Source organism: Hypoxylon trugodes (genome assembly GCF_022578975.1).
Source record: "Hypoxylon trugodes strain CBS 135444 unplaced genomic scaffold F4822scaffold_1, whole genome shotgun sequence".
NCBI lineage: Eukaryota > Fungi > Ascomycota > Sordariomycetes > Xylariales > Hypoxylaceae > Hypoxylon > Hypoxylon trugodes.
Window position 1 is genome coordinate 326,969 of NW_026250016.1, and position 26,054 is coordinate 353,022.

At 48.6% G+C, this 26,054-nt stretch overlaps 8 protein-coding genes across 8 annotated transcripts; 4 read left to right on the forward strand and 4 right to left on the reverse strand.

Annotated features, from left to right (window-relative positions):
• The first annotated feature begins 100 nt into the window (after nucleotides 1–100).
• Nucleotides 101–1,969, forward strand: F4822DRAFT_383837 (trypsin-like cysteine/serine peptidase domain-containing protein). Its single transcript, XM_051456473.1, has 4 exons — nucleotides 101–335; nucleotides 460–889; nucleotides 940–1,416; nucleotides 1,530–1,969. The coding sequence occupies exons 2-4, from the start codon at nucleotides 580–582 to the stop codon at nucleotides 1,790–1,792; spliced, it is 1,050 nt and encodes a 349-aa protein (XP_051318977.1). The 5' UTR covers nucleotides 101–335; nucleotides 460–579; the 3' UTR covers nucleotides 1,793–1,969.
• F4822DRAFT_3649 (NAD(P)-binding protein) lies at nucleotides 1,761–3,567 on the reverse strand. The gene is made up of 3 exons (XM_051456166.1): nucleotides 3,335–3,567; nucleotides 3,128–3,272; nucleotides 1,761–3,055 (listed from the first exon to the last, which is right to left on the reverse strand). Exons 2-3 carry the CDS (start codon nucleotides 3,135–3,137, stop codon nucleotides 2,091–2,093), a joined length of 975 nt encoding a protein of 324 aa, XP_051318978.1. The 5' UTR covers nucleotides 3,138–3,272; nucleotides 3,335–3,567; the 3' UTR covers nucleotides 1,761–2,090.
• A 6-nt stretch (nucleotides 3,568–3,573) lies between these two features.
• On the reverse strand, nucleotides 3,574–8,470 carry F4822DRAFT_383842 (uncharacterized protein). Its single transcript, XM_051456474.1, has 3 exons — nucleotides 7,597–8,470; nucleotides 5,010–7,544; nucleotides 3,574–4,959 (listed from the first exon to the last, which is right to left on the reverse strand). Exons 1-3 carry the CDS (start codon nucleotides 8,334–8,336, stop codon nucleotides 3,828–3,830), a joined length of 4,407 nt encoding a protein of 1,468 aa, XP_051318979.1. The 5' UTR covers nucleotides 8,337–8,470; the 3' UTR covers nucleotides 3,574–3,827.
• F4822DRAFT_383844 (S-adenosyl-L-methionine-dependent methyltransferase) lies at nucleotides 8,471–11,225 on the reverse strand. Its single transcript, XM_051456475.1, has 4 exons — nucleotides 10,902–11,225; nucleotides 10,284–10,770; nucleotides 9,482–10,233; nucleotides 8,471–9,419 (listed from the first exon to the last, which is right to left on the reverse strand). The coding sequence occupies exons 1-4, from the start codon at nucleotides 11,016–11,018 to the stop codon at nucleotides 9,195–9,197; spliced, it is 1,581 nt and encodes a 526-aa protein (XP_051318980.1). The 5' UTR covers nucleotides 11,019–11,225; the 3' UTR covers nucleotides 8,471–9,194.
• A 1,051-nt stretch (nucleotides 11,226–12,276) lies between these two features.
• Nucleotides 12,277–14,023, reverse strand: F4822DRAFT_383847 (DExH-box splicing factor binding site-domain-containing protein). The gene has a single exon (XM_051456476.1). The coding sequence runs from the start codon at nucleotides 13,887–13,889 to the stop codon at nucleotides 12,816–12,818; it is 1,074 nt and encodes a 357-aa protein (XP_051318981.1). The 5' UTR covers nucleotides 13,890–14,023; the 3' UTR covers nucleotides 12,277–12,815.
• A 729-nt stretch (nucleotides 14,024–14,752) lies between these two features.
• On the forward strand, nucleotides 14,753–19,851 carry F4822DRAFT_3737 (uncharacterized protein). Its single transcript, XM_051456301.1, has 4 exons — nucleotides 14,753–14,915; nucleotides 14,978–15,130; nucleotides 15,322–18,706; nucleotides 18,775–19,851. The coding sequence occupies exons 1-4, from the start codon at nucleotides 14,854–14,856 to the stop codon at nucleotides 19,834–19,836; spliced, it is 4,662 nt and encodes a 1,553-aa protein (XP_051318982.1). The 5' UTR covers nucleotides 14,753–14,853; the 3' UTR covers nucleotides 19,837–19,851.
• A 526-nt stretch (nucleotides 19,852–20,377) lies between these two features.
• F4822DRAFT_3739 (WD40 repeat-like protein) lies at nucleotides 20,378–22,297 on the forward strand. Its single transcript, XM_051456307.1, has one exon. The coding sequence runs from the start codon at nucleotides 20,723–20,725 to the stop codon at nucleotides 22,181–22,183; it is 1,461 nt and encodes a 486-aa protein (XP_051318983.1). The 5' UTR covers nucleotides 20,378–20,722; the 3' UTR covers nucleotides 22,184–22,297.
• Nucleotides 22,298–23,828: 1,531 nt separating this feature from the next.
• F4822DRAFT_383853 (uncharacterized protein) lies at nucleotides 23,829–25,907 on the forward strand. The gene has a single exon (XM_051456477.1). The coding sequence runs from the start codon at nucleotides 24,466–24,468 to the stop codon at nucleotides 25,351–25,353; it is 888 nt and encodes a 295-aa protein (XP_051318984.1). The 5' UTR covers nucleotides 23,829–24,465; the 3' UTR covers nucleotides 25,354–25,907.
• Nucleotides 25,908–26,054: the final 147 nt, after the last annotated feature.

Sequence of the window (26,054 nt, forward strand, 5' to 3'; positions counted from 1 at the left end):
GAGGATATGATTGGCTCCTGAAATGTGGCAGTGGTTTGTTAAATAAAGAAGAGTTGATTACTGGCAAAAATGCTAATTAAAGCACTGTACCCGTTAGGGCATAGGTGAACTTTGGTGGAATCTGTGTTAGTAGGTGATTAGATGCATATCTATATTGTGGTGTGGTAGGTTCACCTTTTTGGGGCGTTGTGTGGTCGAGCGAAGCTACGAATCACTGGCCGAGTTTTACTGTAGGGTTGCCTTTAATGGAACCCTACGTAACAACGCAGATCCCGAAACAGCAAAACCGATCTTACCAGGTAAGATGGTAATTTCAGGCATGTTTGCATATCTAGGTAGGTTCCTGACGCTCACCCTATAAGCCCCATTTGACGGACCGTTCCATCAGCCTCGAATTTCATAGCACTCTTGCAACATGGCCATATCAAACCAGAGCCGTAATAACTTAAAGCGCAACAGCTCTTCGAGTTATAAAAGCAGCGCCATGTCGCGCTGGAAATATCCAATACCTTACGAGGTGCCTTCAATTAGCATATTGTCGGAACCTCGCGCATAACTCTTTGAGATCAAAAAGACATCATGGAGTCCATGGTTCTATCCGACACACACCAGAAGACTAGACTGCTTTTCGACATCTGCGGTATCAATGATACTACTCCTACTCCACCAATACGGATTGAGTCCCGCAATATGACCCGAACCCCTAACGGAAATATCTTCCCCGTTAAAAGGGTACGCCTACCGTGCCAAGTATTACCTGGCGGGTATACACCCGCGGCCTTTGTTTTCAATCTGTCGTCTCAATTCGATAGCGTTGAGACCGTGCTAGGTAAGCACCCTCGGGACGTTAGCCTAAGCGTTGACATTGAAAATGGTGGGATTCTCAGCGGTATGTATCTCGATTCTTCGTTATACTTAGGCCTTGCTGACTTTCTGAAGGAGTTGTTATGGTGGAGTCGCGATACGTAGACTCCAATGGTAATCTTTGGATAGGCCATGGATCAGCCACTGTCATCGATGAGCACCACGTTGTGACCACTGCTCATAACGTCTGGGACGACAATTTAGGCCTTGCTAGATCTATCAAGATTTCTCGGGACCACCGTGTAGACCCCGACGACCGCTATGTGGATTATGGTGCCGTTCATTACCAGTGGGCACACGATCTCTCAAAGCGGAACGACTTCGCCGTTCTTCGCGTTTCAGAGCCTTTCCACGATGGGATCCGACCCTTGGGATATATGAAGACGCCATTCGACGTAGGCGCCATGGATTTTACTGTCTATGGGTTTCCTTGCGATATGCCCAAGGATGAGGACGGCGAGCAGCTATACCAACTTTGCTTTAGTCACAGTTCGTTCCGGGACGAACCTTGGAACCGCAATCTCATCTACCATGATGGAGACACATATTATGGTATGTGCAACTAAGACTTATGAGAGCTAAGTGAGGCAATGACGCCAGTCTGTGGAATATTTTCTTTGTCATCGCTCTCCGTTTCCTAAGCTGACATTACTGGTATGCCGAAGGTAACTCTGGCGGCCCTGTTGTTGGCCCTGACGGGAAGATGCTTGCTGTGCACAGGGGGTATCGTAATCTGTCTCCTACTGGAAAAATAAACGTGGCAGTTGCTATCAACCATCACGGGAATGATATCGAGAAGTTCATTCAAGCTCTACGTGCTAGGGCCGGGATGGCCCTATCGCGAGACTTTCTACTCATTCAAGGAGACGCATTAGTTGATTATCCCAATGCCGCCTGCTTTGGTTGGGAACAGAGCCAAACACTATAGTATCGACGACTGGGTCAATTAACACGTGAGTCTGACGAACGAAATTCATGCTAGAGCGCTTGGAGTTTGGAATGAGACATAGGGAAAATGCTTGGTGCAATGGGCGATATTATGGGATTGATTATTAGTTTATAGGCATACGGTATAGGCAATGAAATTTACGTTACGGGCCTTCACAACGGAATTATTTGAATAGAACTCTACCGCCTTGGCTATTCAAACAATGACTTTACCTAGAATCCCTCCCGTTGAGCATTTTCTGCCCATATCTCTAAAATGGGCTTGATATCATCGCAGCTCATTTAAAGCCCGGCATATCCTTCAAATAGCTCTCCAAACCCTGGAGCTCAATCCCACGTTGCGCATTAATCGTCTTCTCCATATCCCACGCGACACCCCGTCCCGCCGCCCACACACTCGCATACTTAATCATTCCATCACCAGGCTTCTCCCTCAGCTTCCCACTCAGTGTCTCCTCATCCCACAGCTCCTTCGTCCACTGGCCTCCAAATCTCTTCTCCACCAACCCCGCCACCTTCTCGTACGTCACTGTGTCACCGGCGATATACACTACTTGATGCGATACATCCCCCGGCTCATACGCAATTTCCGCGGCCATTCTTCCGATATCCTTAGACGTGGTCAATGATAGCTCCGCATCCCACTTTCCTAGAGCGCGTAGTGTGCGCGCCTTTAAATCCACGACCCCAAACTCAGGCAAGAATAAGAAACTCATAAATAACCCAGTCGACACGATAACCCAACCGGTTTTACTTTGCCCTCGGAGCAATGCGCGAACTCGTAATTGTTCATCGAATAAATCTTGCGCGCTCCCCGTACCGACGACATCGTAATCAATACCCCATTGCCAGGGAATATAGCGCTGCACACCCGCTTCTAAGATAGCTTGTGTGATTTTAATTTGAGTTCCTGCCGGTAGACCAAAGCCCGAGCAAGAGATTATGGTATGGTATCGAGCGAACACTTCAGCGAGTTGTGAGATGGAGTCGTTGGCTAAATCCCCAGGTACCAATTCGGCGCCTAGTGATTGTATGCGCTCATTTTGCGCTTTTTTAGCTGAGTCCTGCGTTGCGATAGTGGACTGTCGTAGAAGCACAGCTAGTTTTCCGCCGGTTCGTTTAGGATGTGCGGAGAGTGCTTCTAGGACAGCTGTGCCGAGCTCGCCGGCACCAAGGATGAGAATAGAAGGAGAACCACTCATGATGGGAATTCGATTTATGATAGTGCTTCTCATGCGTAGAACTTCGATAATTTGGTTGATCAGTACAAGTACAGCGAAAGTTGTCGCTTTTTTATAGCTTTGAAGAAACCTACTAGAAAACATATGCGGGTCGAACCTCTATAGTCTCCTAGCCAAGCTCCCTAAACGTAGGTACCACCTATAGAAGCAAGGAAGCACCAATTATGATGGTATAAACGGATGATCTTTTGCGCTTGATTGGTAATACTTGTAGACTGTCTGCGAGGAGTTAGGTGAAGTCTTGTTAGAATTAAGGAGATAACCAAAATTAGATAGCCTACTTGCCTAACGCCGAAATTGGCACCTTGGCAATCGTAATAGAGTCGAAGGTTAAGAAGTTATCGTCGCGGTTAAGTCTAATAAAGTTCAAGCCGACGTCCGAATGATGCGGGGGCCGGACCCGTCTAGGTATGTGCGACCTTCACCGAATATTTTTTGAAGTAGGGCAAGTACCTACAAACAAGACAATTGATAGAACGATCGCATTTACATGGGCAAGTAGTTTCAAAAAGAAACCACACTAGAAATAAAAGGTATAATATTAATCATCAAATATGAGGGAAAACAATGCCTATATCTAACGATACCCGCTAGCAAATCTACTTGTCCTTTTAAGCCAAAGCCGAGAAACTAGCGGAAAGACACCATTATATGTAAAGTAACACTCATTCATACAATCTGATCAATCCAACACTTTTTGATAATAGAGCACACGTTCCAGTTTACAATGCCATTGGGTCCCTTCGACGATGGCTTGTCGTTCTGATTGTCACCTTAATCCAAGACTCGTCCTGCAAGGCCGGCGCCACTCCTGTCCTTGGTTTGTGTCTTCTTCAACGGCTTGCCCATACGAACTTCGCTCAAGAATCCAGATGGCCTTCCACCACTGGATGGAGTGCTCGGTAAGCCACCCGCTGGTGGAGGAGGCGGAGGAGGGGGAGCTAAGCCCGGAATTGGCGGTGGGGGAGGGGGAGGAGCACCGGGACCGGGAGGCGGCGGGGGAGCACCTGAAGTAGCTTCTGGCATAGGTGGGGGTGGTGGGGGTGCAACGGGCGACAGCGTATCTCCACCAGACGACCCGCCAATCGGAGGCGGGCTAAACGGCGGGGACGCTATAGATGGCGAGGCGCCCGTAGACTTATCGCCCGTGGCTGAAAGTGGTCGAGGAGGACCCATGGAACCGAAGAGAAGTGATGCTAATTGAGCAGCCCCAGCGGCAGGGCGTTCATCTTCCGAGTCTTCATCATCTTCCTCGTTTCCGGAACCCCATTCATCATCCGTGTCAGGTCGCTTTCGAGACGGCGGCGGTGCTGCCTTCGCTTCCTGAGTTATACGGAAGAAGGGATTTGTTGAGACTTCTGGCTGGGGCGGGGGCGGCGGGGGGGGAGCAGGAGTAGTGGCGACCGGGGCGGGAGCTGGGGGTGCTGATGGGGACTCGGACGACTGAGATAGCATTCGGCGGTAAGGGTTGCGGCTCTCCGTTTCAGATGGAGGGCTAGTCACTGAAGGGGGAGATAGTACGGGCGGAGCAGGAGCGGGAGGTGGTGTAGCTTTACGCTCCAATTCCTGGCTGCCCAACTGGCTGCTACCGAGAGTGGGGGTAGATGCTTGAGGAGTAATCTGTTGCGGACCTTCGTCGTCGTCGGAAGACGAATCCTCTTCTTCCATCGCTGCAAGTTGTCGCTGAAGCTCGAGTTCTCGTTGGCGAGCGGCTTCGATCTCGGCACGTTGAGCAGCCAATTTAGCTTCTTTCTCCTTTGCTTCAGCCGTTGCAGCCTTCTTTCTCTTCTTTTCTTCCTCTTTCTTGAGTTTGCCTTGACGGACTTGCTCTTCTAGAGCCTTGAGGCGAGCAGAAGCAGCTTCTCGCTCCTTTGCAAGCTCGTCTTCCTTTTGTCTAGCCTCATCCCTGTTCCAAGTTAGTTGAAATGTACTAGTCATGGTGAGATGTTCACTTACTCTAATTGTTGGGTGGCCCGTTGTTGCTCTTCATGTTCTCTAGCTAGACGTTCCTCCTCGGCTTTTCTGGCTGTTTCTTCCTGAGCTCTCCTAGAAGACTCTCCTTCCTCGGCCTTCCTCGCAGCGTCTTCGTTCTTCGCACCTTTCCTTGCGGGAGGCGGGGGTGGCCTCTTGGTTTCCTTGGGTTCCGGTTTGGTCACGGGAGGAGGCACACCTTGCTCTTCAGCGATTCTAGCTTGTCGCTCGGCTTCACGTCGCGCATCCTCCTCTTCTGCTTGTCGAAGCTTCGCGGCCTTTTCTGCTCTCTCGCGCTCCATTCGCTGGGCGGGAGATTCTCCGGGTTTTGAAGCCGACTTAATGCCAAGAGCAGCAAGCCTTTCGGCCATGCGCTGCTCTGCCTGTTGCTTAATGAATGCGGCTCTTTCTTCGGGAGTTTTATAAGATGAATAAGACCCGCCGCTGGGCGCGGGCGAGCGAGAAATTGGAGGGGTGGCGGTGCGAGTTGTTGAAGAGGGACTGTCCAATCGAGCTGGTGGTACTTCGGCTCTGACGGGTTCTGCAGTAGCAGCTCGTCCACCCTTGCGGTCCTGGGCTCTAACTCGGGCCGCTCGGCTGGAACGCTGCAAGTCAAAAATGAAATCTCGGACCTCATCTTCGACACCTAGAGCATCTTCCCATCGCCTTTTCTCATGCTCATTAGCAGAAGTTTGTCCACCTTCCTTGAGGTTATCTTCGATGCCTCGTGAGAATTCTCGGACGCTGTCTTCTACGTCTCGGACCATACGCTCGTTGTTTTCTTTTTCTGTCCGGATTTTGAGATTTTCCTCTTCCAACCGCTTTTGTGCGTCCCCGTCGTCGTCGCCGAGATCTATTTTCTTACCAGTGAGGGCTGCAGTCCTCTGCTGCATCATAGCTTTGGCTCTAGCCTTGAGGCGGTCTGACTCAGTGATCGAGCCGCCTGGTCCAGTGCCAATGATGTTAGAGGCACTTCCGGGATGAGCTTTCGCATCTCTGAGTCGGAAAAGTTCGAGCTTGGCATCGGCAATTGCCTTTTCAGTCTTCCTGACTTGGGAGGCTAATTCGGGAATTTTGTCAGTGAGGTTTTGTAGTTGGCGCTTAAGAGCTCTTCTTTCGGCATCGGAATCACCGCTAACTAGAGCCGCATCGGGATGGGCATCAATGTCATCTTGTATACGTCTAATGCGGCGATACAGTTCTTCAGCCTCGCGACGATCGCGCCTATCAAGAATGTCATCTTCCTCAGCAGCAGCTTCATCCTTGAAGTCCATAGCATCAAGGAGTACTTGTTTCTCCCGAATCTTCTTCCTTAATTGGTCGAGGGATATCTCATCATTAGATGTTACGGATGAAGGTGACTCGGGACGAGGTGAGGAATTGCCAATTCTGCGTCGTGCACTCGACCTGTACCCGACATCATCGTCGTTGTTCTTAAATACGGTCGCGTCTTTCCGCCCGCCGGCGGTGCCCTTGAAGGAATGACTCTTTAGGTAGCTAACACCAGTCTTCTGGGGGAGTAAAGAGGCTCCTGACGTCTTGCGGAAATCGGACTCTTGATTCAACATCGACTTAATGGTGCCCAGTGATTCAGTAAAGTTGCGCGTCGAAGGGGGGACAAGTTCAGGAGGCAAAACATTAGGAACAGGATAGCCATTCAACTTCCTGTAGATGAGATGCATGGCCACAGCAAACTCATCAAGATTGAGTTTACCCTTGTTGCCATTGTCTGCGAGCGTCCAAATTCGTTCTAAATCAGGTTTCTCGAGACCGCTCTGTCCGAAAATTTCGATCGCCTGGTCACCACCGATGAAACCCTTGCCCAAGCCATCCCATGCCCGGAACAATTGATCGTACCGTGTCTTCTCGTCCTTGGTGATGGCCCAAGGAATTACCGCATTTCCAGATAGACCGGCAGTGGTATAATCCTGCTGCTCTCGACCTGCCTGAGGCATCATTCGAGCTTGTAGTGCGTCGATATTGGGAAGCCCAGACGCGGGTGCGTTGACAAGCCCCCATTGACCGGGCCTTCCGGTCGGCTGCGCGTTAAGAGGAGCCGCGCTCGCGGGGGAAAGACCACCAGGGAAACCTGTAGGGATCGGTGGGATCGGTGGTCTGGGTCCATTATATCCAGTCGCTTGTGGGTTGTTTAACCCTCCTGGGAACCCAGTCGCTTGAGGCTGTAACCCTTGGAAACCGGTCGGCTGGCTCGGGAATCCTGTCATCTGCGTTTGAAGAAGCTGGGAGTTGGACGCGATAGGCTGAGGATGTTGTATCGTCGGTGGGGTCGCAGTGTTCTGTCTAGTGAAATCGGGGGCATTGGTCGCAGCCGTGGGGTTGCCCGCTTCCTCTACTATACTGAAATTGATTATATCAACCATACTTGAGACTTCATTCTTAATATTTTCTGGCAGACTTCCAGGGAGAGTCTTTCCCACAAGTTTCAAGTTGCAGAGGTACATAGCCAACGCGAATTCTGGGAAGTGAAGTTCACCCGATCGTGTGGTGTCCGCGAGAGTCCTGTAGGGTGTTAGGTAGCTATCCAGAGAAAAACAGCATCGCATTACTATACCAAATGTGAGACAAAGCATCTCCGTCTAATCTGGATCTCAATAATAAATCTCGAGCCTTCTCCCCAGACATCGTTGTCTGACCATCACCTACGGCTGACGTGAATAGTGTCTCGAATTTGGCTTGGTCTTGAGCCGTGATAAACGATAGTCTGATATTCGGGATTTTATTTGCAGCCTTCTGGATTCTTCGACCCTTCTGTTGCGTATCGGAGGCACCACCCGTTTTAAAAGAAGCAGCCATCGCACTAAATCCTGTAGGTTGAGGCTTGATCGCAGAAGCAGGCGCGGTCGCTTGAGGAGGAGCTTGCGTCGAAGGCGAGGAGAACGAGTTCTGCGGCTGTTGCTGCTGCTGCTGCTGGGTGAACTGGCTCTGGAATTGCGAAGGTATTTGTGGCACTGGTGGAGCGCCTGTTTGGAAGCTTTGTTGTTGAGCTTGGCCGGGATAACCGGTGTATTGAGGCTGTTGAAGGTTCACAACTAAGGGGGATTGTTGTTGTGGCATTCCCGTTTGCTGTGGTTGTAAGCCTTGGGCACCAGGGAAACCGGTGTATTGCTGAGTTAAGGGAGCCTGCCCATATCCTGTCGGCTGCGGTGCGAATGGGCTCGGTTGCTGGCCTGGCTGCTGTTGAGGCTGCTGCTGACCTGGACCACCAGCCCCCATGCCGTACGAGTTACCATACTGCTGAGGACCTGGGCGCAGTGTGTTGCCGCCCATAAAGGAATTGGAATTGGAATACATGATGAAAAAGAGACCTTTCCGAATCTAGAATGAACTCGCTATAATGAGAGACGAAAGAAAGGTCCAAAGGACCCGAGCAAAGCTCCTCGATGAGAACGTTGAGAAGGCAAGAAAGTGTTGTAGTAGATGACGAAGCAGCTCACAAATGGAACTTGGAAATCAAGAGGAACAAGGAGTGGCTTGGCATTAATTTGGCGTAAGGGCTTTTGGACCAATGAGAAACGTGTCCGAGCGCCCCCGAACTATCCCGATAAGGGGGTTTAAGGAAGTTTAGGGGAGTTTGGGGAGTTGAACGTTTAAAAAAGTGTGTACCTATCTAAATGCACAGGCCACCTATCAACGGCTAGCAAACTCAATTGGTTAACATGAGTTGCTCACAGTGGGCTAATCGCTGCGCCTCACGTGCTTATGTGCATAACACGCCTCCATTATTCGCCATCAATCACCAACATTAGCCGTGTCAGCTATCTAACCTAATCATACTTCATTGGTGCACGTATGTCTTATACGAGGTATAGATGTATCAGCTATGCTACACAAGCACGAGGTTGATTCGGTATTCTGTGATCAAACTTTGTTCATAGGAGGAAGGTGCATGTCCATCTACTATTCATATGAAGTGGATGTCCTGCCTTTCCATGTTCACTACCTCTGCTTCCTATACTCATTTGTCTTTTCTCCCGCCCCTCCATTACTCGAAATTAATGTCTATAATTCTCCGCGTACATCTACCTAAAACTATCCCTTCTTACTCATCGCAACATGGCAGCATCGAAATGCCTGGAAGGATCAGAGACCTAGTCTCTTCCCGCTCCTAACTCGTCTGCTTGTAGCACCTTACGAATGCATCGTGGCGCTCTACTGGACAGTCGAGGTAGGGAACTGGTCGGCGTTTTTCTTCGTCCATGCTTTGAAGTCGACCTTGGACTGAGCCTCCTCCAGTGCTCCGGTTAGGGCGAACTGTGTTGGGATACCCTCAACACGGTGAGTGCAGTTGAGGTTCTTGACTAAGGTGATTTGGAAGCAGGTAGCGGTACCCTGTCGCGAAGCGATAGTAGCAGAAGCGAGGAAGTATTCCCAAACCTGTGTCATTTTCATCAGCAATCAAATGTATAGACCCTTTGCACGTTTATCGATAGACTTACTCGGAACCATCGCTTTCCATATTTAGCCTCGACCTTCTCGCGGTTGGCCAGCCAGTTCCTATACCACCGCCACAAAGTCGCAGAATAGTGTACACCAACCGTGTCCAGTCCCTTCACTTCGAATCCGGCTCCTTCGAGTCCAGCAACGACGAAGTCGAGGGGAGCCGACGCATCAGCACCAGGGAAGACATATTTGTTCATGAACAAACCCCAGATAAGATCCTCATACTGCCAAGATTTTCGGAAACCCGCAATCTGTAGGAAGAAAATTCCATCATCATCAAGCATATCGTAGACCTGCTTCAAGAACGACCCGAACTTCCGCACACCGACGTGCTCTGCCATCTCAAGACAAGTGACTTTCTTGTATTTACCTTCGGGCACCGGGATATCGCGGTAATCCATGCAGAGAATTTTGCTTTGTTCCTCGGGAATACCGGCGTTGCGCAGGGCCTTATTGCCCCAGGCAGTTTGGTTGCGGCCAAGGGTGATACCAGTAACGTGAGCGCCGTAGTTGACACTAGCGAATCGGGCTAGAGTACCCCAACCGCTGCCAATATCTAGTAGCGACTCGCCCTTCTTCAACTCAGCCTTTTCGCAAACGATGGCCATCTTGTTGTCCTGGAGTTGTTCGAGGCTCTCTTCAGTGTCGATATCTGAGATAACACCGGAGGTATAGACCATACGAGGACCCAAGAACCAGCCGTAGAAGTCATCACCACGGTCGTAGTGGTCACGAACCTGCTCCTCATCTTAAAAAGTTTAGCTGGGGCATTTGGGATTGAATACTGTGATGACTTACCTTGACTTCGCGAGTGCATGATGACCTCGGGCATCATGCCGAAGAGGAAGTACTTGCAGAGACCCCAGGTAAAACGAAAGCTTGCCCAGTCATGCCTATACTCTAGGACCTCGAGACAATCGCCGTTGAAATCGACATCTCCATCAAAGTACATTTCATAGAAAGTTTCCATAGGAATCTTGCTCCTGCCATGGTACTTGAGCTTGTCGGCTTGCTTCTTAAAGGTAATATAGTGCTCGACCGGTCGCCCGGGGTATTTGACCTTCTCGTTCCTTCTCGGACTTATGGAAGAGATGGTAAGCCAGTAGCCAGCGAGAATGGGAATGCTCGTAAACAAGGCGAAGAATATGGTAGTCTTCAGACCACCGCCGACTTTCCATGATAGGTACAACGGAACACCACCAATTAAGGAAAAGAGAAGGGTGTTGGAGAAGGTATCCGATCCTGGCCCATCAGCGGGAAGAGGGCCATTTTTGATGGACGGGTACTAGATAACGAAGGTTAGTTTGAGCATTGAATATTTTTGAAGCAAGTTTGCAATTGAATTGAACTAGATTAGACCCGAGGATGCCGACGCGATAGAGGCGAAACAACGGGATAGAAGAGAAAATAACGTACCGAGGTGGTTCGCACACCACATTCCTCAAACTTCTCAAATGTAGGAGTGGGAGCTTTCGGAGTTTCGATAAATTCGAACTCGGACTCGCTCCCGTTGATACTATGAGGTTTCGACATAATTTGAAGCTGCAAAGCCGATGGGCGTTTGACAGACTTTGTAAATAAAGAAAAACCTCTCAGTCTCTCACCAGAACTTGATATTTGTCCTGTGAGATGTTGTTGGTGAGGAAGGAATTTGTGGGAAAAAACCGACGAAGTAGTTTGATTCGTCTTGCCCTTGAAGGGGGGGTTGTACGGTACTTGATGAAAGTTTCCCGTTTCCCGTTTCCCACTTTCCACAGACCGCCCTCTTTCCTCCTACCGGCTTCTTTAAATTCGTTAACCCTTTTTCTTTTCGAATTGGCCTCTCTGATTGGCTCGGACACCTCAAGCTAGGGGCCACACCTGCAGTTCCGTCGTAATCACAGTGGGGTTTGACAACCGCTAGCGCGAAAGCTTCAGTATTAGGTTCCAACGGTGAGGGACCCCCCACCTTACGTAGCTGCGTAGCTCCTCCGAACGGGGACGTACCCCTTTAAATATTGTATTTAACCCTAAGTTTGTTGACCCCTATGTTCTAAATGCCTGCGTGTCAACTCCAGCTTACCTATGATGATTTTTTTTAATATTTTTTTTATCTTTTTCTAATGACGGAATTGGCTACGAGCAAATGTCAATGGATATCCTAGCGTCTATATATTTACATATATGTAACTATCTATCTATAAGGGGGGAAGACAAATACTCAGACGCTATATCCACATCTTAAATAGAACCATCTTGGCGCGAGCGCCATGTAAATTGATCAAGTAGGTCGATATCTCCCTGCAGATCAAGTTTTAACATTTAGAAGACTGTGCCCAAGACTTGGGTATAGTTATTAGTCAAAGCGTTAATAATAATGCCACGTATTCCAAGACCATGATCTAAAGACAAAAACGTCTGACCCAATCCTACCATATCTTACTAGCGAGGACGACTCTTATGGTAAGTAATTGATGATATAGGTTCCTAATTTATGCATCGGGAATGTCAGTAGTTTACCCTCAATAGAATAATAGAGGAACATAGGAAGTCGCGGAGCCGATAGATACGAAGCACGGGACTGTCTGATAACATAATGGGCGACCTCCCAAGCTCCAGTGGATGAGCACCACAAGAACGGGCAGGATAATACCGGGACCAAATACTCCTCCATTGGGGCTGTGTGGGCGCAAGCTGACGCCACGATGGGCGTCATAATAGAAGTATTGGTCCCATCAGAAGCAGGGGACCGATTACGAGAGTGTCGAACTAGATTTTACACGAGTCGTTCAGGTTAGGCGTTATATCGTAGCGATATCGTTTCAGGATAGCTGGCTATGTCAATGATTAGCTACTGTTAATGATATAAAATTTTGGTGTATTTTCTAGTTGTATTTAGTATCAGTTCGGCAGTGCGTAATAACCACCTGTTTTCTGGTAATACTTCTAACAACGTTACGTTAGCACTACTTCAGATTACTCCTATTTTATGGATTATTGACGATGTACCTTTGCCCTTGGCCCTTGAGTTATCTAAGAAAGATAACTTACTCGGTTTGAGACCAGGTATCCGATAAGGTATATAGGCCGAAGGTGAGTGAAGAGATATTGACTGAGTAGCCATCATTGACGAGGTGCACTCCCTGTTGAGGGTATTTGGACCAGAAATAGTGCTGATACCTTTCGCCTGTTCGGTGTGCACCACCTGGATACTGGTATCAACAGTATCAGGTACGAAGATATGAATCGTCCCTTTACGCAGTAGGAGCGGACGTTTCGTTATGGGGAACCTGAAGGGCGGTAGCTTTTCTGTTGGCTGAAGCCGAATGGGTATCCGCTATAATTTCTACTCTAACGTCTAGAGCTTCGCTCACCATGTCTGTGGCCGTGACTCTGGCTGGTTCGGTCCCGTTCACGATGGCTATGACTGTGACTATAATCTCGTCGGTCACGATCCCGCTCGCGTTCGGACTTGTAGCTATCGCCATGGCGCTCCTCGCGATCTCGCCTCTCTTTTTCCTTATCCCTTCGGTATTCGTCTAAGCGTGGCCTTCGCTCACGATGTCCATGTTTGCGGGCCAATTCTCCTTTCTTAATTTCCTCGTCTTCCTTTGAACCTAGACCCATCAAGTTAGGTCGCCTCTTGACTTCCTTAGGCTTAGAACCTCGTTCTTCGCCATTCCAACCCATGCCACGAAGCATAGCCGCCCCAAATTCGCCTTCAGGTATCCGATCATATTCCTCTAGTGTAGATACTTCCCCTGCCTCTTCCATTCTGCGACGATACATATCTTGTTCTGAAGGGGTTGTAGGCGTATTACGTTTCGATTTATCTTCGATGACAAGATCCTTTGCGGATTTCCGCTTTTTGCCAAGAAGAGCACCCATGGCATCCTCCTCACCTTTAGAAGCTTCGGGCTCAGTGTCTCGCGGCATTATCGTAGAGTCGATTGCGGTAGACGGTTTCTCTTTGGGTGAAGACTCGTCGGGTTCAACCTTCTTCGTCACGTTTAAGCCCCATTTGATTTCTTTGTCTTCGTCAGTTGGCTCCGTCTCTGCATATGTTTGAATTGGCCGACCATCTTTTGTAGCCTTCTGCGCTTTTAATTCCGCCTTCCAGTCGCGATTCTTGTGCCCGCTAATCACATAGGGCGTGTTCGTACGCCCAGACTTATCTGTTTTTACATTCCGTCTTTTCGCATCTGACTTGGGTGAATCTCCTCCAAAAGTTGTTACCGCTTCATGCCTAGAGCCCGCCTCTCCATCACTCTCGGAATCAGAACCGTGGTTTAAGACTTGTGGTCGCTGACGTTTGCCTAATGTTGACGATGGCTGTGGATGCGTTTGTTTCTTTACACTGTTGGTCGATTTCGAAGAAGAGGACGTGCCGAATCTAATGGCTATTCGCGGAGCTGGTTCAGTCATGTTTTTTTATCTTTCGGCGTCAAGACTAGGAGAGGCGGTTGCTCGATGCTGATGTGTAGAATAAGGTATTTGATTGTTGAGTGGCGCAAGTTGTTGGGTTGAAGAAAGTAAAAGAGCAGCTGTAATACATGAAGCAGGAATGTGCTGATTGACTGGAACATTGAAGATACCCAGGTACATGTACATATGTATTACTGTGGCTTATGTACACTTCAATGTTGCATGGGAATTGTGGCTGACATCCAACTTTATGAATTCCACTTTATGTACCTAGGTATCTCATATTGCCAGTACATAATCACTTCGTACAAACATCTGAACTTTTACCATTTTTTCTTGATATGTTGTTAAAACCACTACGGAATCGACTATCTAAGCAAACTGAAATCATCTAAATAATCCAAATGGGGGGTTTTTTTTTGGTTTGGATCAAGTCCATACACAAATGGAAATAAATGTACATGCGTGTACCTATGTACCCTGATTGTGGGAGAAAGCACGAACAGACAAGTGAATCCATTGGCACAATGTTTGGAAGTAACTCTTGTTATTCTAGGTGCATGCAGATAGATATTGGAGTGGCCCCGGTCGCGCCTTAACTGTGAAAACTTGGGGGGTTTTTGGCAGTAGCCTGGAGGTTGGTATGGCACGTAATAGCAAGGTCCTAGAAGGAACTACCACTGTACATGGGGGGATTCTTAGGCCTATTAGGCAACCCTGTCCACTGAATAGCAACTGTACCATACCTATACCATACCACATTGTAGGCTTCGTCTGCGAAAAGAAAAAAAAATTAATTAATGGAAATCTTCCATTCCACGATCACCAAGATACAAAATCAATTAATACACCACCACACCATCACTTCCATCATTTCTGACCATCTTAATCATCTCCAGCAACCTCATTAAGCCTGGAGAGCCATCCGTTTTCATGCAAAACGGATGTCGCGGTGGTCGATGCTATGACTGAGGTCGTAACCGGCGACCGCACCAAGCTTCTGCAATCAAAGCGGGCAGAATGCAGGTAAGTAATTATATTGAGGAGATAGAGCTAATTGATCCGATACTTATTTTATAATTTATTAGTGCAATCGCACGGTCGAGGAAGAGGAAGTTATGTGTTTTGTATGCCGTCGCGACAACTTCAGATGGCCTTCCTCAGCGCAGCTTCGCCGACCCAGACGCGCCCCCTACTAATCCTGCCGAGTCGCATTTTTTGGACGGTTGCGACATATTACAGTATGTTTCTTCTAACCTACCCTATACTTATACACTCTCATATAATACCTTCGTGTTATTCGTCGCCTCTGTCTTATTTTTATAAGAAAATACCTAACCGCATCGTTGGGATACTGGGAGGAGAGAAACTTCTCTATATAATAGTAACCGTAGGTAGTTCGTTTAGCAAACTAACATGATAATTATTATAGAGGGAGGAAACTAAACGAGCTGAATATCCCTACGCGACCGCGAGATCGATCCGATTACCCTTCTATCCCTAGAGCCGGCGATAGCTTCATCTCGAACGAGAACGCGCTCTCTTCTGCCGTGAATAAGAGGAAAGATGTTGCTCCTATCGTACGACCCGTTATCTCGTCGCCATCGGTGGCATCGCGACCTGGAATTGGCGACGGCCAGGCGAATACTCACAACAATGTGCCTGGCCATGGATCCGGATTAAGACAGCCTCAACATCAACACCCACCACATTCTCAACCTCAACCTCAGTCTCAGCCCCAACCCACATGGCCTATCCAACCTAGTCAACCTGTTAACCGACCTACAAGACCTGAGCCCTCTGTTCCTGCCCCAGAAAATGGTCAACCCCAACCGAGATTTCCACCTAGCGAAAGAGCAGACAACCTCCCGAAAAACAGCAGGCCCGATGGAGCCCCCAAACTGCCGGCGAACTTGCCTACGAGCTCGGTCTCTACCTCGCCCTCACTTCATCAACCTCTGTCTCAATCACAGGCGGCTCCAGGACGTATGAACGAACAGCAACAACAGATATTACAACCAAGGCCCGCCCAGTTTGCGAATGCACAACAACAGGTTACGCGTGGGGGGGAACCGATGGATATCGATGTGGCTCCAGTGAAGAAGCCTGAAGAGAATATTACTCCACAACCGAATGCAAGTCGATCCAGCGATAAAATATTTCCTTCGAATTCAGCCGCTCAAGCGACAACAGCAGCGACAACAACGGCAACACTGCCGACCGCAGCCATTCCCGATACGTCGATAAATACTAACCCAAATCGTGGGGATGTACCATTTGCGGGCAGCGCGGAAACTAGGTCAATAGGAATGAAAGACATGGCCCCATCAAGACAAAGTCCACAGAATTTAGTACCTTCTGGGTCAGCTCTGGCTGGAAAGTCTGAAAGCATTCCGGATCAAGTCAAACCCCCCCCGGTACTAGAGCCAACTAATGCCGGAACAAAAGCGCCCATTGTTGGCAATGGTGTGAAGGAGTCGAGCGCTACCGTAAACTCACTTCCTACACCGAGGGGACCATCGTCACCAGCAGTCGGCGCTGGGTCCCATTCTGAGAAGCCCGTGGCACCAACTATCGAGCCACGTGAGAGTAGTTCGCCAACAAATGCACAACAGTTCGCGCAACAATCAGCGCAACCTACCAATAATGCTTTCCATGCTCTTCCGACGACAGATATGAGAAGCGACTCGCAGCGGACTGACTCGGAACCAACAAACCTAGACACAACTAACTTCAATAATGGCATTCTTCAAGGCAGTGCAAAGAGCGATGCTACTACTATGGAGAAGGAGAGTTTGGTGGCGTCGATGGACACTCCCCGAGCCACACCACAGATCCCATCTCAGGAACCCGGACGCTCGCCCACTCCAGCGCAACCAACCCAAGCGGATCGCAGGCGGGCGAGTAGTCCTACAGGGGTCGCCCTACAAAAGCCAGTGGCGGAAATACTAGGCGAACGGCCAAAGTCTAGGGGAGAATCCGAGGTCGATGATACTGCATTAATAACTCCGACTTCTCAGTTCTCTAAGCAGCATTCCCAGAGTCTCCTACATAAGGCCAGACTTAAGGAGAAGAGTAAGCACTCTACGGTAATCTTCGGCAAGCAACCGAAGCGCACTACCGAGACAGACAAGTCCCTCGTCCAAAATCAACCGAAGACTGGTCAGATGGCTAGCGATGACTATTTCACACCCCTCTTCGTCCAGGCCTTCACTACCAATTCCAAGTGGATGAAGCCTTTGGATCAGATTCTCAACCAAGCCCACAAGACACTCTCTACTCCTGATTCCTACACCCATATATTCGATGCCCAAGCTTGCAAAGTCCTTAAGAGGGTTTACCACCTTCAGCATCATAATAAATGGTCTCTTCGTCAACCAAAACGATGTCCAGAACCTACACGTCAGCCATGCCACTGGGATGTCTTACTAAAGGAGATGAAATGGATGCGGACCGATTTCCGCGAAGAACGCAAATGGAAGATGGCAGCCGCTCGAAATCTTGCCTACTCGTGCGCCGAATGGGTTGCCTCTTCAGCGGAAGATCGCAAAGCTATGCAGGTCAATGCCATCATCCCTCCGTTAATTTTAGCCGATGTCGTCGAAGGGTCTACAGCTGACACACCTCATCTCCAAAACTTAAAGGAGGATCCAACACCGGATCTTATCCCATCCGCTGATTCAGAATCGCCACTAGAACCTGATGACGAGCCTCATGATCTTATCCCTCAATTTGTAGCGCCATCGACTATATTCGCGTTGGATAGTGACGATGTCGTCTTTCCAATTCAGCAGTCGCCTAGTACGGACCGCCTTTTGGAAGAGTTACCCCTATATGGGGCGCCCCTCAAAGTTCCCAAGCCTGACCTCATAGCACCGGAATATGATCCTGATGCATCATGGAGACGGCCCGCATTGCCGCTAAACAGATTTGTAGAAGGTGTAATGGAACTCACACCGACCGAGCCACCAAAGAAACGTAGTCGATACCGTTATGCGCAAGAAGACGAGGACGACGACGAAGTTGTCTTCGGTCAGCTCACCGATAGCCAGCCTCAACTAGAACCACAAAACCCCGATGTTGCGCTATTCAGACCAGAAAACAAGAGTTTCAGAGACAGGCTACACGCCGGCCATCAATTCCGCCCGCCTAATGAGCATACTATGCCTTTCCAATCGTTCTACGAGTCTCGAAGTCCCTCTCAGTGGATACAGTCCGAAGACGACGAGCTAAAGGGTCTCGTACGCGAATACTCTTATAACTGGTCTTTGATTTCCAGCATCCTTGCTTCCAAGTCTATGTTCAGCTCCGGGGCCGAGAGGCGAACTCCGTGGGAGTGTTTCGAACGCTGGGTCATGCTTGAAGGGCTACCTCACGATATGCAGAAGACACAATACTTCAAGTTGTGGCAGGGTAGGATTGAGGCATCTCAGCAGGTTATTAGGCAACATCAAGCTGCAGTGCAACAACAGGCAGCCCAGCAACAACAAGCAGCTGGCACTAACGGTCCAGTTACGCCCCTTCCTAAACGACGCTATAACGTACCGCTAAAGGTAGAGAGACGCCGCAACCAGAAGCATCTTACGATGATAGACGCGATGAGGAAACTAGCAAAGAAACGTGAGACGACGATCCAAAAGACGCAGCACGCGGCTTCTCTTGCAGCAATGAGGAAACCCAGCGAAGCACCCCAACCAAGAGCTCCGACGAAAACACCGAGAGAGTATAGTATCATGCGATATGAGCGGGATCAAGCGATGGCCGAGAGACTAGCTGAGAGGATAGCACAGCAACAACGCCATGAGGCCCAACGCAGAGTATGACAACTCCCTCCCTCTTCCCCTGAAACCGTCATCAACCGCAAAATACTAACGGCCAAATCTAGGCTGCCTTGCAACGCGCACAACAAGGACAGGCAGCTCAAATGGCAGCTGCGCAAACTGCAAACCAGCTCTCGCAGAATAATCCTCAGATGGCAGCCTCTCATCCTCATGCGGCTATGAATCGTGTCAATGCTCCTAACCAGATCCCAATCAATGGCCAAAGACGTCCGCAGATGCCAATACACAACACTCCAAATGGTACCGGCACGCCTAATCACATGGGCGGCGGGCTCGTTCCTCCTATGCAGATGAATGGCACTTCTCAGATACAAATACCTGCGGTTAATGGCCAATCACGGATGGCGATGCCCTCCCCTCAACCAGACATTCAACTACTGCTACAAGCACAACATATCTCTGAACAACAACGCCTATCGGTACAGATGCGGCAACAGCAACAGCAACAACAACAGCAACAACAGCAGCACCAGCATCAGCAGCATCAGCAGCACCAACAACATCAACCTCAACAGCCTCAACAGTCGCACCAGTCACCCCCGGGGAACATGCCTTTACAAAGTTCACCGCCCGCCATGCGAGCTGCGATGAATGGGTTGAACCAAAAGAGTTACATGAACAATGCCCAGGCACAAGCAGTGATGGCATCGTTTAACACTCCAAATGGATCAAGGATGTCAACTCCTCCAGTCCCAGGCCTTCCCATGACATCGCAAGCAGGCTCACCACGGCCGAACACTACTATACCTCAGCAAACACATCAGACATACGTTTCACAGCTTCAGTCCATTGAAAGCCAGATCAGGCAGCAACACCCCAACACACCCCAGGATGTAGTTCGTGAGATGGCACGGCAACTTCTGAATAACCGCCATAACAATCACAATCTTGCGCAATCTGCGATGAACGCCGCGGCCGGGGGGACAGGTCACGCAGCAGCAGCTAACGGGCCTCATCAATACGCACAACTTCTACGAGCGCAGCAACAGCAACAAGCTGCGGCTGCGGCTGCTGCTCAGGCTCAACAAGCACAAGCTCAAGGGGCTCAGCAACATCAACGCAATTCAAGCGGGAGTGCAACACCAACCCCGTCAATACCGAAGTAGGAGGCCGGAATAACAGGGCTCATTAATGAACTAGTTATTCATTCTCGTGGTATGAGGATGAAGCCATGCGATTCGCCTTTTCACGCACTGTGTCACTACACTACGATAAACGTAGAACGCTCTACTACGTGCCTCTACATTGGGTATGAGGTTGCTTGGAAGGCACGTGGCCTCCACAGCATTATCGTCAGACATATCATCTGTAGATAAATCTCAGCAAAAAATCACCCAGCAAGTCTCAAGGCTATATACGCTGAGGATTATGGCATGTGGTGATCACCCACCAACCCTCAACAGTCGGGAAGCAATAGTCAATCGAAAACTGGGTTCTGATGAGTTCAACGACTAGGTTAACGAATGCCTTGAATTCTTGAATCCGGTCATGCGATGGCAACACTTCTCAACTAGTTTTGAGGAGTCTAACGGCCCTTATTTGAAGAGGCTATGATTGTAGAAAGACTTGAGACTATTGCTGTGTTGTCTGAGTTACTAGGCGATGACCTCGCGCTAAGATAAAGCGCCGATGAATATAATAATTAAGATGAAATAAGAAGGCTCATGTGATGTCTACAAATACCTACCTGAGATATTGGTAATAGCATGTGAACGTAACTGCTTGCGATCCTTTATTTCCCTTGTATCCTTATAATAGAGCATAGTACATTCGGTAAAGTATCTTGATCCTTGATCCTTGATTGGATGATATATGTATATATACTTGGGTACATCTGGATTGAAGCTTTAGGTTGCCCCACTTCTAGGAAAAAGAGTCTCCACTTTAACTTTTCTATATCGATAAAATAATTGATACGCTTTCTTTTGCGAAAGATCCAAATTTTCTTATAACACACCAAGACAGCTAAATCAACCTTGAAATCACCTTAGAATGGGCAAGCGAAAGCGGACAGACGGTGCTTCTAACGGAGCACCAGCTCAAGAATCAAATTCTACAAAGAAAACAAAACGCACCGAACCATCTACAAGCCCAAGCAGTTCTTTTCCATTAACTGTTCAGGTCGTTACAGGGTCCTACGATAGAATTCTTCACGGATTGACTGCTACTATCTCCACCGACGACCAGGTCGAATTTGCTGATACCTTTCTATTTAATGCGCACAATTCTGCAATACGATGTCTAGCGCTATCCCCTCCGTCAGCGCCAGAGCCCGGCAAGCTACAGAAGGTCATGCTAGCTTCAGGTAGCAGCGACGAACGGATCAATGTCTACAACATCTCAGCGCACCCACCTAACCGCAAGAACCAAGATGTCCTCTCGTCCGTCGCACCTCGAAAGATCCTCGAGAACCCAAAAAACCGAGAAATAGGCACGCTTTTACACCATTCATCTACGATCACAAAGTTATCCTTTCCTACCAAGTCCAAGCTCATTTCTGCATCCGAAGACTCCACCATAGCCGTTACCAGGACAAGGGATTGGTCCGTACTATCGACTATCAAAGCCCCCATACCGAAACCTCAAGGTCGACCTAGTGGTGATACAGCAGCATTAGGTGCCACGCCCGCCGGTGTTAACGATTTCGCCGTCCACCCAAGCATGAAGCTCATGATAAGCGTGAGTAGGGGTGAACGATGTATGCGGTTATGGAACTTAATGACGGCTAAGAAAGCCGGAGTACTCAATTTCAATCGAGATATGCTTCAAGAGGTGGGAGAAGGAAAACATTCACTAGGCGAGGGCAGGGAGGTGGTTTGGGGAAGCACTGAGGACGGCGACGAATTCTGCGTTGGATTCGACAGAGACGCATTGGTATTCGGTATGGACAGCACTCCAAAGTGCAGGGTCATGCCAGAACCGAGAAAAAAGATACATAAGCTCTGCTACACTGTAATAGACGCGACTAACGACTCGTCTTTATTGGCTGTGTCGACGGAGGACGGAAGGATTCTATTCTTCTCTACGAAAAGCGAAGATCTCGCCCATGGCAAACCTACTTCGGAAGGGAAGGGGAAGAGTTCGCTACCATTAGCTAAGTTTATTGCACAGCTAGGTGGAAAAGACGTCGGTGTCTCGGGGCGGATTAAAGACTTTACCGCAGTAAGGGTCGAGGGGAAAGATGGAAAAGACAGCTTCGTTATAGCAGCCGGCAGTAGTGATGGCAAGCTCCGTGTATTCAAGGTCACCGTCGCCGAATTCGAGGATGCGAGAAAATTAAAAAAGGTCCAGACCATCGGCAAATTGCTCGGTACCTACGAGACACAAAACCGGATTACCTGTGTGGAGGCATTTGCAATGATACCCCGACCGGAAGGTGTGGAGGAGAGCGAGGATGAATTCGAAGATGATTCGGAGGAAGAGGAAAATGAAGACGAGAAAGATGAGGATTAATAGATGATATCAATTGCGAGGAATAATCCAATATTTCATATCCTACCATATTCTAGGCGCCGAGAGACCGCATATCAAAAAGGATCAAGAACATTAAGATTATCACGACAATATTCAATCTATTCCGAGCAAATGTTATGTTGATCATCTATCCGTTGATGACACACACACGTGACGTATTACCATCTTAACATACATAATATAAAATGCAATATACGAACACGATGTCATGTTCCCTCGGTTGACGACGGTTGAGATGGTGAAACCATTCCAGAGTGAGATCTGGAATCTGCGGAGAAGAGATGGGTTATACAACATGCATGATACAGGTTTGTCGGATGAATGTTGGCGCCAGCGGAGGGCAAGACATGTATCCGATGGTACGATGCGCGTACAATAACGGGAATAGATGATGGATAGATGCCTGCGGTCATGTCGAAGATTCCCACGCGGTAAGGATCATCAGATTGGACGCACAATGGTGTCACGGAAACGAAGAATTCGTACCTATGGGATTGTGGGGTAGAGGGAAACGGCAGATCATCCGGTCATGTACTGATCCGAGTAAGTTGAGTGGATATACTTGAGTCGGTATTACGGGAATATCGGTGTGACAATCCCGTACCTAAAGAACCAAAGAACCAGAGGGAAAATATGTGTCACGATGGACGAAGCATGTGATTCTTCTTAAGCCGAATTTGGTGGGGTGGGAAGAAAGAGAGTCTACCTAGGTAGGCACAGGGATATTCCTTTCATTAGTTCAATCACTAGTCGGTCAACTTAAACAGCCGATTGTTCGAAAAATGCGAGGAAAGAAAGACCCAATGTATGCACAAATGTACATAAGTATCTACATTTATACATATTATGGGTATTCTGGACACAATACGGGCGCAGTAATTGGAGTCGAAATGCAAGCCACGACTAAAAAGAGTCTAGCCTATAATGAACGTAGGGTCCAGGTTGCTTCAATTTCAAACTTTTTTCCCCAACACAGCTGCATTGGCCTACATTGGCAGCTTTCGTGGCCCACTAAAACAAATGCTAAAAGTCAGCAGCAAGGTACTAATTCAAATGTACGAATTATTCAACATTCTCTCGAAACAGGGGTTGCATTCAAATCCCTCTTAGGGTAAAAGAGAGACGGTGGTATACGATCTTTGCACATCAACGGGGAGGGGCAGCCGGCCAATTTATGAATGGCTACGCGTGTTATGTACGTATTTCAAGGGACGTATGAGCCTAATAGGATGATGGAATGGGGGGGTTTTTTTTTTTTACTAGGTTACCATTGCATTCGGCAACTTTTTTTATGCCATCGGAAAGCCACGAATTTATAGAAGGTACCTACGTACAATGCAAAGAATAGCGAGTAGGAGGAATTATGTAGGTTGTACAACTTCGATTATTATGTACTTGGAGAACATACATAGCCTTGAACTTACTTACATACATACATACATACATACATATGTATGTATGTATGTATATGGTCGGCCTAAGGCGGAGCACATGCAACCCATAAGCGCGGGGATCAATTCGCATGTGCCGTGTCGCCCCTTCCGATCAGACCTACACGTAGTAAGAGCTTTAAGATCAGGTACCTACCCAAAGTACTAAGTAACTTTTGACGCACATGAGACGTGACCCCGAACGCTTTCTTGCTATATTCAAACAGCAAGAGCAGCAGCGAGCAGCTTCTTCTACTTTTACTTCTACTACTCCTACTTATTCAATGTTCCTTTTCCAGTTTCTCTTCTCCAACTAAATATTCATCTTAACTCATATTGTATATCATCGCCCTCATTACTACTCTTACTTTGATTCATATTTTTGCTTGTCTCACTTTACGAATTTACAAGGCTATTTACTCCAATATATACAACCCTTGTCGGCTTGGCAACTCCGCCCAAAGCTGCAAGTACATAACCCGTTGGTCAACCACCAGATCGGAATGCAGCGCTACAGAGTTTCGTGAACCCAGATTCGGTCGCGATCCTCCCCTCCATCTTCCATTCGGATAGAGTTCTTCTACTCCTCCCCAACGTGTAGCCAACCAATTGGTCTTATAGCAACCTTAGCCTTGGCCACGCGGCAGAATCGACCTGTTACTTCTACTCGCCATCTCTTTCCATTGACGCTGGAAATCTAGACAGACGGCGCCTAAATACTCATTCCTCCCCTGCCGCTTTCAACACCAATACCTAGCTTCTCGAATATTAAACTGTACAGCGTATACAACGACTTCTTTTTTGCTATCAAATATATAAATAATCGTCATCATGTCCGACTCGCAAGCAGACAGTGGCCCACCATTATTACGACCCATCCCTCGTCGCCCATTCCAAACCCATAGAGAACCTACACCCCCCGAAGATACCTCCTTTGTTCCTCCACCTCCTAACGATTCGGATTACAACACCGTGTTGAACCTTGAGTCTCTAAACTCTCGGCTACTCGATCCCATGAACAATGCCTCCGCTCCCGAATCCGCCTCCATCAGCCGAGCGCAGTCTTCGCTTAACTTGACGGGCTCGACGCTAATGGGCATATACTCACAAACCCCTTTCGGGAAAGATAAGTTCTACATGGGGGATGAGCCTAATACGCCTTGGGGAACCGGTGCGGAGACACCCGCTAAGAGCTTAAGCTCCGACAACCCATATTTCGAGATACAAAAGGAGAGGGCGCAACCGACCCGACGGCGATCCTCTCTACACTCCGTCACACGTCCGCAGCCTTTATCCATCCCGCAACGTGCGTTCTATCTAGGCTCGCGTGGCCTCCTACTATATGGTTTAGGTGTGCTATACGGAATGTTAGTCGCCCAGTTACGAGAAAGACGACAACCGACGGGAACGTTCCAGATGGACGATGTACTTCATGGTGGTAGCGGTGGCTACGATGCTAAGTCCATGGCTTTCTGGGGGATATCCGCGGTAGTAATGGGCTGCTTATTGCCCTGGTTCGACAATGTTTGGGAACGAACTTTCGGACGCGAGGAAGAGGCTATTGAGTCAGCGGGGGAGCACACCATGGCAGCAGACCATGTGGAAGATGATTCTTCATGTTCCACCGACTGGCCGCTTGCGGTTAGAGGCATAGGAGCTTTCATTGGGATTGCGTTTGCCATTGTAGGTTTCCCGTCCCTAATTTACCTGCACACGTGATTCATTACATGATCCGGTTTTGCTAATAAAAAAACAGAGAAAGCTTCCGTGGGACTCAACTTTGCAAGTTTCGCTCACTTTGGCGCTTGTAAACCCAGTGCTCTGGTTTTTGATAGATCGTTCCATGCCTGGGTTCGTGCTCGCGACCGCTGTGGGAGTGGCCGGCTCCGCAGTACTGTTAGGGTGGAAGCCGGATATGGTGCCAACCCCGGCAAACCCGTCCATATCGGCTTTCGGAACGTTCGGCGATTATGACAATGTGACGGGTGGTGTCCCTAGTGATTTTAGTCACCAACAGCAGCAGCAGGTATTGTCATTTGGCGGCATGACAGTGAGTCAAGAAACACTGGGAATAGCGATCTGGGTGATGAGCGTCTTGTTTTGCTGTTGTGTATGTTTCGGAAACATCGGACGGTGGCTCGCACTGAATCGGGGCGCAGCAGTAAAAGGCCGATGGGCTGAACGACGATAATTAGCTGATCATATGATACCTAGATAGGGGCTTATGGAGCGACGAACGAGACGGGAAAGAAAATCCCGATGTCCAAAAAAAACAGGAATATTCTTAACAGCGAGGGGAACATATGTTATCAGGTATGTTCTACAAAAAAGCGATAGGATTGATATGATTTGTGCTTTGGCCGGATGGTTGGGCGCGGTTCGGTTCGGAATGCTCTTGTGTTACTTATAGTTTACTATAC

Excerpts from the sequence above, each read along its gene's own strand:
- F4822DRAFT_383844 (XM_051456475.1), bottom strand. The coding sequence starts at position 11,018 with ATGTCGAAACCTCATAGTATCAACGGGAGCGAGTCCGAGTTCGAATTT. Across the intron at positions 10,234-10,283 it reads CATGCACTCGCGAAGTCAAG|ATGAGGAGCAGGTTCGTGAC; the intron begins GTAAGTCATCAC and ends AAACTTTTTAAG. Across the intron at positions 9,420-9,481 it reads ATGGAAAGCGATGGTTCCGA|GTTTGGGAATACTTCCTCGC; the intron begins GTAAGTCTATCG and ends AAAATGACACAG.
- F4822DRAFT_383837 (XM_051456473.1), top strand. The coding sequence starts at position 580 with ATGGAGTCCATGGTTCTATCCGACACACACCAGAAGACTAGACTGCTT. Across the intron at positions 890-939 it reads AAATGGTGGGATTCTCAGCG|GAGTTGTTATGGTGGAGTCG; the intron begins GTATGTATCTCG and ends GACTTTCTGAAG. Across the intron at positions 1,417-1,529 it reads TGATGGAGACACATATTATG|GTAACTCTGGCGGCCCTGTT; the intron begins GTATGTGCAACT and ends GGTATGCCGAAG.
- F4822DRAFT_3737 (XM_051456301.1), top strand. The coding sequence starts at position 14,854 with ATGACTGAGGTCGTAACCGGCGACCGCACCAAGCTTCTGCAATCAAAG. Across the intron at positions 15,131-15,321 it reads GACGGTTGCGACATATTACA|AGGGAGGAAACTAAACGAGC; the intron begins GTATGTTTCTTC and ends TAATTATTATAG. Across the intron at positions 18,707-18,774 it reads GCCATGAGGCCCAACGCAGA|GCTGCCTTGCAACGCGCACA; the intron begins GTATGACAACTC and ends GGCCAAATCTAG.
- F4822DRAFT_383842 (XM_051456474.1), bottom strand. The coding sequence starts at position 8,336 with ATGTATTCCAATTCCAATTCCTTTATGGGCGGCAACACACTGCGCCCA. Across the intron at positions 7,545-7,596 it reads GATGCTTTGTCTCACATTTG|GACTCTCGCGGACACCACAC; the intron begins GTATAGTAATGC and ends AACACCCTACAG. Across the intron at positions 4,960-5,009 it reads CGGGCCACCCAACAATTAGA|GGATGAGGCTAGACAAAAGG; the intron begins GTAAGTGAACAT and ends AACTTGGAACAG.
- F4822DRAFT_383853 (XM_051456477.1), top strand. The coding sequence starts at position 24,466 with ATGTCCGACTCGCAAGCAGACAGTGGCCCACCATTATTACGACCCATC.
- F4822DRAFT_3739 (XM_051456307.1), top strand. The coding sequence starts at position 20,723 with ATGGGCAAGCGAAAGCGGACAGACGGTGCTTCTAACGGAGCACCAGCT.
- F4822DRAFT_383847 (XM_051456476.1), bottom strand. The coding sequence starts at position 13,889 with ATGACTGAACCAGCTCCGCGAATAGCCATTAGATTCGGCACGTCCTCT.